At 34.8% G+C, this 16,272-nt stretch overlaps 1 protein-coding gene across 1 annotated transcript in view; it reads left to right on the top strand.

Moving 5' to 3' along the window:
* Positions 1 to 16,272, top strand: part of AK9 (adenylate kinase 9) — a 64,571-nt gene that overhangs the window by 20,683 nt on the left and 27,616 nt on the right. Inside the window, exons 16-20 of the mRNA XM_068677728.1 lie at positions 309 to 442; positions 1,059 to 1,215; positions 5,208 to 5,322; positions 5,741 to 5,814; positions 10,353 to 10,454. Coding sequence (XP_068533829.1) covers positions 309 to 442; positions 1,059 to 1,215; positions 5,208 to 5,322; positions 5,741 to 5,814; positions 10,353 to 10,454 — 582 coding nt within the window. The remainder of the gene's footprint in view (positions 1 to 308; positions 443 to 1,058; positions 1,216 to 5,207; positions 5,323 to 5,740; positions 5,815 to 10,352; positions 10,455 to 16,272) is intronic.

The following is a 16,272-nucleotide window of genomic DNA, read 5'->3' on the forward strand; positions in this document are numbered from 1 at the left end:
ATTCATATTGAAAGAATACTTCATTTAGCAGTAGAATACACTGTAGAGTTAAAAGTTTTTGGTTTTGTTTTTTGAATAAGAGAGCAGCAAATCAAGATCCTAAAACTTAAATTTTAAGATATTCCTCGGAAATGCATTCAGAGGGAGTGCTATTTGTTTCTTTTTCAATATCATTGTGTAATATTGTTTAAAATGACTGCTACACTGTAGTTATACAGTGGCTTAATTTAGTTGGCAAGCAGTTGCTCCTGATTAGAGGAAACATGTATTTTAGGAATTTGTGATGTTCTTAAAATCTATGTTGTTAGAAATGTCAGAGATAACTGCTGACCACCCAGAAGTTCAAGCAATGGTAGAAGAAGCCGTAAAAAGTGCATCAGAATCTGAAGTTATATTGGCACCTGAAATATATGCTGAAACACTGGAGAGAGCTATTGCAGAGGTAAACCTACAAGTATTGCAAATCAAAGCACTTTCTTTCTAAAAGCAGCCTCTAACAGTTCATAGATTATTGATACATATATTCTTAATTTTACAATTTGAAAGATCAGTCTAGTTCGTATCACATAGCCTGAAAGCTTACATATGATTGATGATAGACTGAGCAAGACCATGAAAGACAAATCTATTGAAGGTTGATACAAACTGTTAGAGACAAGGAGAAATATCTTGAAGAAGTACATTGTTACACTCTTAGTCACTGTTAAAGAATTGTATTTGGAAGTTTATCCAAGAATCATGAACTGTTTTAAATTTATGCACTGTTTTGTAAATCTTGAACCTGAAATATAAATTGTTTATAGGCAGCCCTAAAAATTACTGACATATTCATCTCTCTTTGTTCAAAATGTTTTTATTGCATTCAGATATGTAAAATTATAAATGTCTTACTTTTTATTAACATGAAATGATAATAGGGAAAGAGTGATAAGATTTAGAAAATCATTTTGTATCATACAGTCTTTTTAAACATATCACAAGCTGTGTTAGTCTTTTTATGTTAATGAACATAAATGTTAATGTTAATTAACCTTACGTTAATGAACATTTCATAACAGCTCACGAAGCAGAACAAAGACAGGTATCCTGGTGCTGCAGAAAAAGGAGGATGGGTAGTGGATAATTACCCTTTGTCAGAAGATCACTGGTCAGCTTTATCAGAAAAAGGACTTTTACCTGACACTGTTGTCTGTCTGCAGGATACAGAAAAAGATGGTTAGTAAATACACACTAATGGAACTTAACCTTTTCTATTTTATGTGTTGAAAATAGATATCTGTAGATAAAACACACCTGCAAGAAAACCCAGCAGTTATGTTCTATTTACAAATTTTGGGAGTCTGTAGAAAGTGAACAGAGAAGGAAGGATTTAGTGGATCAACAAGGTTACTCTAAATTTCTTATAGTTTAGATTAAGGGAATTAAGATAACTGAAAAGAGGAATGCTTTACAAAGCAGTAAATACCTTCTATTTACAAACCTATTTACATTCTCTTACTACTTACAATCAGTAATACTAGTAAATAACACTGGACTCCTGCAGACTTTGTCTTGCAGACTCTGTATTCCATGTCTGGCTGACCGCTAGCTTCTAATGTGGCTCTCAAATTTCCCTGCCTGTTCATTGGTTTCCCTGCTTGCAAAATCAGATTATAACTTATGAACTTTCTCTGCTTAAGAGAAAAGTGGGGAGTACCTATATGCAGATGTACCTTGTTCCCCATCCTGAGGACAAAGAAATTTAAGGAACTATTTGGCCAGGTTGATACAATAGCTTGATATCAATGAATGCAGAGGAAGGAATTTTTACTTCAGGCTTTCAAACAAGAAGGAAGGTTGGTACCAGGTATGGAAAAATGAAACAGATTCATACATTGTTAACAGTTTTGCTTGCCAAATCATGTCTTAATCGATTGATTGATTCATACTACACAGCAGGTTTCATTGTCCTGTGACAATCATATATAATCATTACTTGCTCAACCCAGTTTCTTATCAAAATGTTTTTCAGTAGTAGAAACTGCCCCTCGATAAAGGAACGTCTATTAACACTTGGTTCAAAAAACCTCAGTAACTGATATTAAAATCAGTCAAAATCCCTTGTCCTTGAATATAAAAACAAACATTGCTTACATAGTTTATGTAGAGCAGCTTTCCTATTTAAAAAAGAGGCTTTTCAGAAGCATGTCATCTTGATCAGATGATCAGCTAATCATCTAAGTACCCAAACTACTTCGTTATATGACTTTGTGAAATTTTGTAACTTAAACATCTTAACGAAAAGTCAAATGTGGCTGGAGCTTGTATACATACTTAAAACGGGATGAAGATTTCTATGAGAAATTTCTAGATCCACTGCTTGTCAAAAAATCATATTTGTTGTTCCTGTCACTTAAGAAGAGCTCATCTTGGGCAGTTCCAGAAAGAACTTAAGGATACATTGCATTTCCATGCCTGATCTTTGCCTCCCAGAAATTTCAAGAATATTAAAATGGTCATGAACCTTGTTTCTGGAATGCTGTGCATTGTCATTTCTTCCTACCACAAAAAACACCTTAATGCATGTAGTTGGTATGTAGCAATGTGATATTAATACGGTGTCTTGTTTACAATAATAAACACAACAATACTGTGATATATTAACATGGTGTATGTTAATTAATACTAAATAATAGACAGCAGGAGTCAAGTTCTAGCCTTTTCTGCAGGGAAAGGACTGAGGTGGGGTAGGTGCTTTCAGAACTATGTCAAATTCTGACAAGTGAAGAGCAAGTTAAGAAATTAGGGAATTAACTGGATAAAGAAAAGGTTGTCTAGTCTATAATCTTTATTATAGGTCAGCCACTTTAGGAATAGATAATTCTTCATGGGAACCATGTTGAAACTCATCAATAATAATTTCCCCCTTTTTTTCGTTGTGGAAGGGAAGAACTTGAAGTCCATAACAGAGGCTTTCAAATGAAGACCACTCTAGGGTCTTCAATGCACACCTTTCTGACACTGCCACTAGTTTTCAAAACTTATCTCTGGATCACTTGTTCTGATCTGGACAATCTGTTTTATCCTCTTGGTAGCCATCTCTTCCATGCAATTACCTTCTGTTTTTATAGTCGGATAGTTGGAAGATTCTTTAAAGCCTAAACCTAAGTCTTTCCACCTAGAAGTGAGACAGATCTTCATGAAATTTAGATTTTATGCTCACAACACCAGTGTTACCTCTATTTGAACTAACACTGTCATAATCTTTATATTACATAGGAATAAAGACTTCTTTCTTAATTGCACTCCATTTGGTCCTAAGTTTAAGTAGAGTTCAAGCTTAGAAGGAAATCACCGTTCCCATTTTTAATGTTTTTGAGATGATAATGAGACTGTACACTAATTTTATCCCTGGTACTGTATCAGACTTTCATATGAATGAATGTCTTTTTTTTTTTTTTCCTGAGTTTCACTCAGGTGGGAGGAAATGAATTAACTTACTTTAAATGATAAAATATATATTTTTACTGTCTCAGCTTGAAACCAGTCCTGTGCAAATTGAATGCAAGACATAGTATTTATACTGCAAGGGAAATGTAATGCTGGCATAGAGATTTTCGTAAGACCTTAAATTGCATTAAAACAGGACACTTCAAGAGCATTGTTCTTTTAACCAGAATCAGATCAGCTACCTACAAACCTGCTCCGTTAGCAAATTCATTTCTGGTTAATACTAGTGGTTGATATTCTCAGGTCAGCCACTTGGAAATTAGCTAATTTATTATCTGTTATTATAAATGCTTATAAGTCACTTGCTCAATTTGATCAAGTGATACTGAAATCGTTTATGAAATGTAATAATATTGATCTTTTAAGTGAGAAACAACACATGATGGTATATAAGGAAGAAAGAATGGTTGAAATCGTAGAATCATAGATAGTATACTAATTTTGTTTCCTCTAGATGTTCTCCATAGGTTGATTCAGTAATTAAAGCTGCTTCACTATAGTTCAATGTAATTTGGATTCTGAATAATTTATTAAATTAATGCTGTTTGGCATTGCTGCTTTTCATAACACTGTGAGAAGACACAAAGTCGGGGAAGTACATATCTGGGCCACCAGACAAAGCCACTGAAAACTCACAACCTTTTTGCAAAAGAATATCCAGACAGAATTATCTAAATATCAGTTCACAAACTACATAAAAAAAAAAAAAAATCCCATTACTCTCCCTCCATTTTTCAGAATTATATATATTAATTAAGAGAATCTATTTCAAATATGTACCATTCACACAAAATTATCATCTATATCAAATTGACACAGGCTCGATGTTCTTAAAAGTTAAATAACATGTGCTTGAGTTTACTTAAAAATAAATTTTATGTGAGTTCACAATAGTGACCACATGAGATTTGGGAGGAATAAGTATCGATAAGGTGAGGTGAAGGAGGCAAGTCCATAATGTCTGCTAGAAGGCTTGTTTGCAAGTGTAACTTTTTGTTTATGGCTGTTTCCTTGAACTTAGCAATTTTTATTTATTTTTTTATTTTATTCCTTTTTTTTCCACCTTTGGACAATTTATTTATTACTGAACTCTTTATTTGATTCCCATATTTCTGTCTCTAAATAATAATGTGGTACTAGAGTTTACATAGCATTTTGAGTCACTACTTTGTAAGCTATTCTTTGAGGTAGCCTAAACTAGCATGGTTCAACTGTTGGAAATAGATTTCGACCACATGGCCATGTATCATAAATCTATTTGCCAACGTAAATAAATCAGTTGAGATTCCTAGTATCCTAACAATGTATTTCTTCCTTTCTGTCAACCAGCTGTAGCAGTACAGGTATGCACAGGCTTTAAATTTTTATTTGAATGTTTTTCATTTGTTCTTTCATAGTTTTCTTTGTGCACATCCAAACAAAATAAATGCCAGAGAAATGCATGATACATGGAAATATAAGATAAATCATTTCAGTGTTCTCTCTCCTTATAGCCTTCATCATAGCCTTCCAATATCCCAGTGTCAGTTTATTAGATGCTTGAAGTTGAAAACAAAGCTCTAAAACATTATAATAACATTTCAGTGGTATATATGCCTTTTCTGGGCTTTAAAAAGAAGTAGGAAAATTGTTTATTATTTGTTAAATAATTTTCCTAACTCAGCTTTAGTTTTATACAGCTGCACAAAACTAATTACTGTTGCATAATTGTACTGCAGGCAGCTGTATACTACGCAGAACATACTTAGCAAATAAAGATGAAATTAATTCAAAGATATTGAGAAGACTAGAAGATGAAGCATTAGAAAAGAAAGAAGCAGCAGCAGCAGCAAGGTAAATTATACTAAATATTTAAACATATAAAGTGCTCACAAGAAAATTCTAGCCTTACTTTGAGTTAAACGTTATCAGTGCATTTATCAATCAACAGAAATTTAATAAAAAAGCACATTAAGCTTTGACCTGATGGATATAAAATAACCCAGTATGTGTTAACTTCAAGGGTTATCTTATTTAGATCGATACATGTGGTGGCAGAAGATTATCTTGCTAAATGCATTTTCATTAGCCTTCTACTAGCCCAGCCTTTTGAGACAACGATACAAGTATGATACAATGATACATGTATGAACCAAATTATATTTCAATTCTTAACAGTATTTTTCCACATATTTACTTCCATTTAATAATTTGCAATTTGCTATGTTCATCTTTGTATAAATCTTTAAGATGAATTATCTTTTACTCACAGAAGAGAAATGCAAGAGGTACTGACACTAGAAGAAGAACAGCAGTCTCAGGAAGCTGCTGAGGAGAAAGGTGAAAGTATGTATCGTTCAAGCTTTATTTTATCCATGTATGTGTTTCAAATGATTTAGGAATTTGGTGTTTATGCATATTTTAGTTTTGAATTTCTTTTTACATTCGACAGTTAGAAAAATGACTTCAAATTACTGTCTTTGCTTCCTTCACTGATTCAGGCCTATATTTCTATGTGGCATTCTTAAAGGATGTTGCAGAATAAAGATGTTTATTAAATCAGCCAGCACAGTTATGGTTTTCAATAAATTTGAAGGGCAGAACTCTTTATTTCCTCTCTAGTAACTTTTCTAAGTGGGTTGTTAACTGTATTGAAACTTCATACTCATGAAAAAATCCGTATCCCCCTCACAAATTAGAAATTTTTGTTAGAATTCAGCCAATGGCTAATCAGAAAATCGCAAGACTGTCTGAAGATGTGTTTTCCTCCAAGAAGCTCAGCCTGAAACAATTAAAGGGGAATGGAAATTACTTCAGGAGTGGCACTGTTAACATGTGTTAAGGATTGCTGAATACAGTAGCAACATATATTACAAATTGATGAATCCCATATGCCATTAGAGGCAAGGCTGCTGCAGCTCTGTGTCCCCAGGTCCAGCCAGTAACAAGTCTGAGCATTTATTCCCAATTTTCCTTTCATCCTCTTCTCCCTCTATTATTTACACTTCTTCCTCTACAGTCCACTTTGATCCCTTCTTCTTCTTGCCTTTGGTCCTTTTCTGAAATGTCTCCCATAATATTATGAGTCTCTCACAGTCCCAAACTGCTTTTCCTGGCATCTCTTAATGAGTCTCACGCCCTCATAGGCAGGGAGAGCCTCCCTGGTTGACTCCTCTTCCAATGGCCCCAAGAGGAACCAAGTCAGGGTTATCTTTGTTCTGATTAAATAATCGGGATTCAAAAAAAAAAAAAAAAAAAAAAAAAGAGAATATAATTGTCCTGGTTTTGAGGGCAGGCTAACTGTCACAAACCAGTTGGAATTTTGCTCCTCGGGTAATTCTATCAGTTGGGTCAACATTTAAAATTAATTCTGGTTAGTTTCAACATTTTTGAATCTCAGTGGTCAAAAAAATTGTAAGGTTGAACCTTCCTTTTTACCTTCTTCAGTCACTGCCTACTTTCTTAGAAGATTGTTGCTGTCTGATTTAAACTTGCTATCAGGATGAAGTACCATGCACAAATATCTCTTCCTACATTAAGAACCAGGTTGGGGATTTGCTTCTGCTACAGGGTATGTAGGTAGCTCAATGGCAGCCTAAATTATACCCTACAGCTTGGATCAGAAATTAAAAATTGACATACATGCTAATATTCTTTTTTTTTTTTTTATTTTATTTTTCATTTTCATTTTATTTTTCTCACAGCTATAGGGGCTAGACTTCCATTTCTGTCTTACTTTCAAGCATAATATACTAGTTTCTGTCAAAAGATATTGTGGCCAAGCTTATGTTCTTTTTTGTCAATATGCCTTATACACTCTTTCATTATCCAGTGTGGTATTTATTTTATCTATCTATAAAAAGGACTAAGACATAAAGGTAGTATAGGATACACTGAATTTGGTAACTTGTTTTTAATTTTTTATTAGGTAACGTTTTACCTTTCCTTGACAAATACTCAAGCTTTGTTCTTTCAATTAAATTTTCAATTTTCAAATAAAACAGATAGCTCTTCTCCAAAGTGAGTGGGTTCTAAAGTATTAAATATAAAGTGTTCTACGGACATACCATATTCTTTCTCTCAAACTACAAAGTTCATCTTAATTTTGAATATATAACTCATTTTTATCTGAGTACATCAAAACAACAATTATTAATGACAGAAGAAATAATGTCACACACACACTTGTGCTATTAACACGTGATAAGTCCTTGTTCAGGGAAATCGTGTTTTCCTACGCCTACGTTTGGTTTCAATAATCAAACACTGACTCACCAAAACCACTTCAGTCATGCTGCTCTTAGCTTGACATCTGTTTTATTTCACATGTAGTGCCATCAGCACACTGACTGCAGCTTTTTTGCCATGTGACGTCTTTACAAAAATATAAATTGATTATATGTTCACAGTGCTTTTTTTATAGCAGTTATGATAGTAAAATGAGAACTCAAAAAAACAAAACAAACAAACAAACAAAAAAAAAAAAACACAGAAAAACACTGCAGAGCCCCAGTCATGCTCCTTTGATGTGTCACATAAATAAGTTGCATTTCAGTAACTGCAATCTTTGTTACCTTAGTGTTGAATTAAATGGGAATTGCTTCAGGACTGAACATATTCAAATTTATAATATTATCTGTGTTTAAAAGGGAAAAAATATTCTAGTAATGAGCAATGTACTTGCATGTCCCCTAATGAAATTAAAAGTACATAGGGAAATTTTTTGGCTGAATTTATCAAAAATATTTAATTAGGTTAGGAAGCTAAGTTCAATGCTGAAAATGTCTGGTGAAGGTATGCCAAAAAAAATTTACATAGGACCTCTTGTAGTGTCTAGCTGCAAATTATAGCCCCATATCTTTTTCAGGTTTCTTATTCCGAGCTTAAATTATTTTCAAGAGTTTTTTTTTTAATTGTCTTTAAGTATTTTTTAGCAGCTTTGCATGAGTATGGATTTATTTATACCATATGACAGCTATATAACTTCATGAGAATATAGAAGAGTTATACAGCTTCAAATGATCTGGGTGATCATTCCAATACTCTTGAGATAAAAGCTGGCGTTGTCTTGGATGGAATTGATCTTGTCCACTGAAGTAAGCAGCTGTCATGGTTTAAGACTATCTTCTGTCCTTTATTTGTCAGCCCTGCTTTTCTGCCAGAGATTATCCCTTCCTTAGAGCAAACTGGACAGGAACAAATGCATGTGTATGCCTCAGTTGCTGTATCTCAGTGGGACGTGTAACTACAATCCCATCTTCTTGTTTGTTTGTTTTTTCTACCTCTACGTGGAAGCTTTTCAGTGAGAACAGAAATTGAAGAAAGAAAGTTTATTAATCTGCAGACAGGGGAATAGCAAATTACTTGTACCACAAACTTTAAAGCAAGCTGTGGTGATATTATCTTCTCAGGAATGGTTTGTTCAGTCTTTGAGCATTATTGCATGGTCTTCAAAGACACTTTCTGGTCTCCTTCATAAGCCAGACACAACAATTACATTCTAATGCCCATAATCACAGCTTTTTAGGCAGAATTCCAGACTTTCAAGCAGAAAGGTTTTGAACAGCTTATCAGTTAAATACCAAATATCTTCAGTTTTGCAAGTTTTTGGCCTTTTATTCAGAGAAGAAAAAAAGGCTAAGGGATATTGGTTTTGTACAACTATGCATCTCTTCTCAGCAAAAAGAATGAAAGCCTACGATTTGAGAAAAGCTCTTGTCAGCTTCTGCACATCTATAAGAAAAAATCTTCTCTGTTTGCTTTGTTTAATGTCTGTCTGTCTTTCTTGTTCCCATACAGCACCAATCTTGTAAATGAAATCTCTGAAGTACTCAGACACACTGTGAAAATCAGACATGCTCAGCTTCTCTGCCACAGCTATTTCCAATACCTTAAGGACTGTCTGTGATTTTGTTATGTATGCATGTGAGGGTTTGCACAATGACAGCCTTCACAAATTATCTTCCATTTTGCACATATTTTTCTGCATGTCATTCTCCTCTTTGTGCATATTACGAACTCTTGATTTCTTTAATACAGAGCATCAAAACTCATTTTGTTGGACTGCATTCCTGTGAATATCAAGAGGAAATAAAGAATTAGACTAAGTGAAGAATTTTCTTGCTTTGACACATGCTAAAGGCTGTGGGGTTTTGTCTGCTAACTACATAAGAAGATGCTTGTTTATGAGAAATTTAAATCTTCCTGATACTGCATAAATCAGAAATTCAATTTGCCAAAAAAAGAGATATATGTAAAAATAAATGCCATAACTTCAGATTTTAAAATACATCCTTGTATAATATTATTTCAGTTTTGGGTAGTCATAATATGTTTATATATATTAATGGTGTTTTACTACTAAGGGCATAAGCAGAACAAGGCTTGCAGAAAAAAGTGGTATTTATTATTAACCAACTCATACAGTCAGAAAAATTATACCAGCCTTCAGGTACACAGGTCTTCAAGTCAGAAGCACTGCCATCCAACAGGAGCTGATCTGTAGAACACTGAGTGTTTTCTTTTGCAAGGTCATGTTTTTGAGCATAGTTTGAGCACAGATCACGTAGCTTATAATGAATTTAAAATATTCTTACATGAAAGCACTGAACTAAGTACTATTCTTCTCTGCTTCACAGTATTTAAGCATCTGATAGATAGTCTGCCTTTCTGCACAGATCAAGTAGCTGATTGTAAGCTGTTTTGTTCAGTATGCAATACCTAAGCATCAAAGGAACAAACACCTCTTTTGCTGGTGATTAAATGCAAGTTTTGCAGTGTGATCCAAAAATATCTTTATTTCTCTAGTGCCTCAGTCAACCATCAATGGGTATGCTAAAGTTACCAATGAACATAAATGAATAAAGTTACTTCTGTGCCTACAGAATCTGAGGACAATGATGAGCAGCTTCCACCTGAAACTGAACAAGTGTCTCAGGAACAGTCCGGTGATTCTGCTGGTCATAATGAAGAATCCAATCATACAGGTTGGCCTTGTAGCATATATAATCTCTCTTTCTTACTTGTTAGTATCATGAATTGTATCATTTTCTGCAAGTTTTTACTATATTTGAAAAATGAGCTGTAAATATAATTCTTTTTTTTTTATAAAAAGAAAAAGTTTATAATGGAATAGTCAAGTTCAAGTCATTTTAACATTTGTAAATGCAATTAAAGGCATTTAGTGATTTCCTGTTAAAAATAATGTACCAGGTACTATGCATTTTGAAAAACAACAAAACCCCACTATTTCCATTGCTGTGTCCAGTCTAAATGCCAAATTAATAAATATGTACAGGGATCTATACAAATAACAAGTAAAGTGAGGCTTGATGAAATTCCAGGTTAACTTCTTCAGAAACCAATGAGTGCTCTTTACAGGATGAAGTGATAAGTGAGGGAAATCAGAAGATAAAAAAATATATATTAGAAAATCACTATCATGAATTGTGACAAAAAAAAAAAAAAAAAAAAAAAGAGAGAGAGAGAGGAGCATGAGGGAATTTTAAAAACATACCAGGAAACAAATTCCAGTATTCATAAATAGCTGCATGTGATCTTAACAAATCCCAGTTCTACAGACCACTTTCAAATTAATATAAACATCCACATTAATCTGAAATTACTAATCTGTTCTCTGCAGCAAGGAATCTTGGAAAAAAATGGAAATGGATGAATTTGAACTTTGGATGTAAATAATGGGAATATGTCCTGTATTCTTGCTAATCATCCATTGTCCTGTTTCATGTTTTCCCATGGAGTTGTATTTTCTTCTTTTTGGTAGAAGGCACAATTCTACAGTATGTGGAATGCCATAGAGCCATTACCTAATGAAAATAAACAATAAATAATATCATAGCTTTCTCTCAAAAAAATATTTTGAAGGCAACTTGTCTTTAATGAGGATGGTCCTTTTTAGTATTTAAAATTAACGTTTTAGATTTTAACTATGAGAAGATTTAGAATATATTGAAGTCCAAGAGACAAATAAATCCAACATAAAACATTTAACGTTAAATAGAAAGATGTTAAATGTACATTTTTATTCTTTTTGCGTCACCTCAATCCTTATGCAGTGAAAAGAGTCAACTTGATCTGTAGACTAAACAGCTTTTTACCAAACACCATGATTCAGTACACACAATATAAGGTTGCCTACTAAGTGCATTTCACTGTAATTAGCTCAAAATTATTTGGCAGCATATATTTTTAAGTAATAAAAAGTCTTTATTAAACAAACTACAGGATCTGTTTCAAAAAGACAAATGAAAACATGTTCATAATGAAATGTGTATCAATTTCAAGGAATGAAAGTGTCGCTGTTATCCCACATTTTGCCTGTCTGTTTATTTTGATGGTTAAACCCTTAATGAAGAAGCCATGTTAGCTTCTGTTCTCTCTGTCTCAGCTTTGGCAGGGTTTGAGGTGAGGGAAGGACTTTTTCATCTTTTTTGTTGTTGAATATGGACTGAGGGCAGAACAAGTCATATCTAATACCAGCAGAACACTGTAAAAATACATTAAAGCCTCTCCTTCCCCAGTAACTCACTTGGAGAATGTGGGGGCAGAAAGCCTTTGAGGATTGTTTGTCTCTATGGTAACTACGCTCAGTAAAAGCAAAAATGACACAGAGCAAAAGAATATGAGAGACTGTGGTATAGACATGCCACGTGAAAGCTCCAGATTTAGGGGTGTGGGGGATTGTCTCCTATCACCTCAGTTATGAAGAAAAGAAACCGATTAAGAACAGCACGGTTAGATTGACTGACACCTACTCTGCAGGAAATGTGTTTGGATTTTTAGATCCAGTTATTTTTAAGTCATTACTGTCTTTTCAAGATATTTTTCTTGATTATGTTTCTTTCTTCAAAAATCTTTTCGCACAGTGAATCACCTCTGTAAGCACAATGTTGTAACTCATATATAATAGCAAAGGTGCAGTTGCCTTACTAAACTATTCTCCAGTATTCTGGGTCCCCAAGACTGAGTTTGAGAAAAGCCAAATGTCAGGGAGGCAATGTTTTTTATCATAATGATGTTGAAATACCAGAGCCAATACAAAATAATATTTGGGTTGTAAGGTTTTGGGATCATCCCTTTTCCCTAGGAATGTAATCTTTTTTTTTTTTTTTCCTTTTGTTACTTCTCCCATCTTTTAAACATTTCTTTGATTTGCCTGCATAATCTATTAAAAACTCCCTAAGTATGCAACAATTGCTGTTGAATAAGATTCCTTAAGCAAGAAAACTCTCTGGTAGAGGTAATATGACTGAATTATGTATCTAGAGTAGTGAATCAGACCTGGAACATCAAAGTTGCTTATCATCATTTGATAAATGTAGCCTATCAAAAAAGGTACAGCATGAATTGTGAGTGTTCCTGAGATTAAGGTTCATGTGGGAAGACCTCTATTGAGTGGATTTGTTACCGTGTTCAATATGCTGTCTCAGATGATGCCACATATTCATTTAAATCCATTATTCTGCCTGTGTATTTTCAAAATTTCATGACCTACTCAGAATTGAGAAGTTTTTAAAGGGCAGAACTCTGAAAGATGCTCTGTCAAATGCTAGATCTAGACAATACGCATTACCATCTTCCATACATTACTGCTTTGAATAGGTCTGCGGTTCACAAGGCAGCACATGTGATTTCTACAGTGTGAATGTGCCAGGGATAATGTGCAAAAAACAGTTAGTGTAACTTAGTTATTACTGTATCCTTTGCTTATTTTCTTGATATCTGTGTTCCTAATGGAATCATCATTACATAATGCATTACTGCTGCCCAGATTTATATGGGTTTTACTTGGCTAGATGTCTGTCTCATTTGGAATACATCACTGTAGACTGAAACATAATTAACTGTGGCATTTATACAACATATTTTAATGTACATAAAAAAGGAAGGTAGTTTCATGTTCCTATTTAGAATCACAGGAGACAGCAGTGCCATTGCTGAGGATAACTAATGCGATGAGATGAATGTTTAGCTTAGTAAAAAGAAAATGTTTATAAACATTTTCAAGAAAATAATTAATTTCTAATTCAATATTGAATTATGTGAATTCTGCATGCTGTTTCTGCTTAATTATATTCCCATTTGTGCTTTTGGACTAAAAATCACTCAAATGCAGGGAAGGTTAGCCACTGAGGTGTCAGTCTAACAATTATGTGCTGTTCAAAGCTGTAAAAAGAGGAGAGGAAATGCGTTAATTATTCTTTGCTATAAAGGATCACAAAAATACTCATCAAAATGCTTCTTTGTTAACCTGTTGTTATTGAAAAGTGGCTCAAATAAAATGAAGTTTTGTCGTTCACCTTAGGGACAACGTGTCAGGAACTGAGAGCAGTGTACAAAACAGCCACCAGGGCAGAGGGCCATGGCACCAGGGCCCAGTCCCAATACCCCAGCCAGGGGCACCTGAGCAACCCCAGCCACAGGTCACCAGGTGCCTCCCCAGGCACAGGCTGATGCTGGGTCAGGACATGGGCCCACGAGTGGGCCTGGCTTGACAGAGGCTGGGGCCAGGCAGGGCAGAGCTGTGGGGAGCTGGAGCCTGGCTCTGCTGCAGCCTCAGTGGGGCAAGAGCTGATGGTCTCAGGGTGATGTGGGACCCTGGGCAGAGTTGGGGCACTCCAGGGAATGGGGAACAGGAGACGGTCAGTACTGGCAGGGCCCTCAGATCCTGCATGCAAATTGCCATGGCCAAGATATTCAGCCCTGTAAATGGAAGAAGAATAAAATTCTTAAAAACACTGAAGTATCTAGGAATTTACTCTATTTCTAAAGGGCTACACCTTAAGACTTAGACTTGCAAGGAGATGTAGGCATTGCAGTTCCCAGAACTGTCATATTAACTTTAAAATGCCTGCCTTCATATATGGAATTTAGGGCTAGAGAAATAGGCACGAGTAGCAAACTAGGAAGGGGCTGACCTTACTAAGCCATGAAGGGATGTCAGAAAGAGGAACGTATCTGAAAACTTGCATCTTTTTAAATTTGGCTGATGACAAAAGAACGAGAGTCACTACCTCTATTTCCTCAGCAATTAACTCACTGGAGGCAGGGCACAGACTTGATTACTTCTAGAAGACAGCACTGATACTTCCTTTGATACAATAGCTTCATAGGTAGCTTAGCCAGGCAAGTCAGAAAAAATTAGATGTGTTCCCTGGCTGCCAGGTGCTCATAGCCCCTTATCCCAGCTGCTATTAACACGCATGGATGTTGCTTTAGTTGGTAGCATGTTAGAGAAAAGTTAGGCAGCATCTCCACACTTGCTGTTATGTTTAGTCCTATTTCCTGCCATATACTTCTGATATCTAATCACCAAAATCCACCTACATCGTACTTGATAATAAAATTTTTTGAGCAGGCTCTATTTTGGAAAATATAATGTGGCATTTGTGTATTTCTGCAGCAATTCACAATAGAAAAATAAGCATTCAGTTTAGGGAGGAAATAAATAAATTTTCTTAAAGAAGAAAACAATAACGGGGCAGTCTTACTCTTCATGAACCAGAAACACATTTTTTTGAGTTTTCAGGTTAGGGCAAACAAAAAATGTAAGTTACATTGCTGTAATTTCACATAGTGACTATTGGCCTGCTTTATGTCAGGGGGTAACTATAAAAATCCATCAACCAAGCAAAAAACAAAAACCACTTTTTCACTGTATTCCCTGCATTTTTAAGAAAATGGTCAAAGCTTTTAACATACAGAGCATTAAATAAGTCTTTCTGGTTTAGCAATACCTTTTTTTTTTTTTTTTTTTTTTTGGCTAACCCTGATGTTGCTTGTGTCAAAGTCTGTTCCTGCTCTCAAAACAGGACAGAAACACAAGGAGGAGGGGAAAATTATGGCAAAGTAGAAAACTACTCTCTCCCCTATTCAAGCTCTTCCATGCAGCTTCATTTCTGGCAAGAGACAAACACAGCATACAGCAAGGTTATAGTAATATCAGGCCATTACAGTCATTGCTCTCAACTTCTTTTCTGTCTGTGAGCTAAAGAAAGTGATGTCAGCCTTGTTAAACAGAATACAAAAGAAAAATGACAGGAGAAGGAAGAAAATCAGGGCTGAAAATGCTAGGAGGGCAAGGAAGGTGAACAGTAGCAACAACACGCTGCAGCTGCTGGAGGCTGTGGTATAGTACAGACAGGGAAGTGATGATGCTATCTAGGCACCTCTGTACCTTCTAGCTGAGACAGAACTTTGTACCAGGACTTTCAGGACCTAACAAGGTCTACATGGATATGAAATGCAGCCCTACAAACTGATGAGTTTCTCCTTCTCTGTTGCTGTGTTCTCCTACTGTCAATAAGTTTTTAATTACCTCTGGCTTTTTCAGCAAATAGATGGTGTTGGAAGCAGCTCGCTCTTTATTATTTTGTTCACTGTGACAGATTTGGTATAGCACTATGCATGAAGTTTTTGCCATGTTTGTCGTGCATAGTACCTTGAATTTCTTATTTAAATCAATGCATTTTTTCAATTTCTAACTTTTGTTTACTTTTCATGAGAAAGCGTTACGAGACAGGCTTGGACAACCTTATACAATTGCAATTCTGGACAAGTTATTTAAGAGATTGTCTTTCTTTTCCTTTACTCATTAAACTGTGTTATTCTATGCAGACATGGCTTCATTAAAATTAATTTTTTTGTGAGTTCCTCAGTTTAAGTTTCCACAGAGGGAAGCCTTGATATATACTTTTCATTTAATTTTATTTATTTATTCATTCTGTATTATTATTATTATTAGTAGTAGTAGTAGTAATAATAATAATATATTAACCATAATAA

The sequence above is a fragment of the Anas acuta genome, chromosome 3 (genome assembly GCF_963932015.1).
Source record: "Anas acuta chromosome 3, bAnaAcu1.1, whole genome shotgun sequence".
In the NCBI taxonomy this organism is placed as follows: Eukaryota; Metazoa; Chordata; class Aves; order Anseriformes; family Anatidae; genus Anas; species Anas acuta.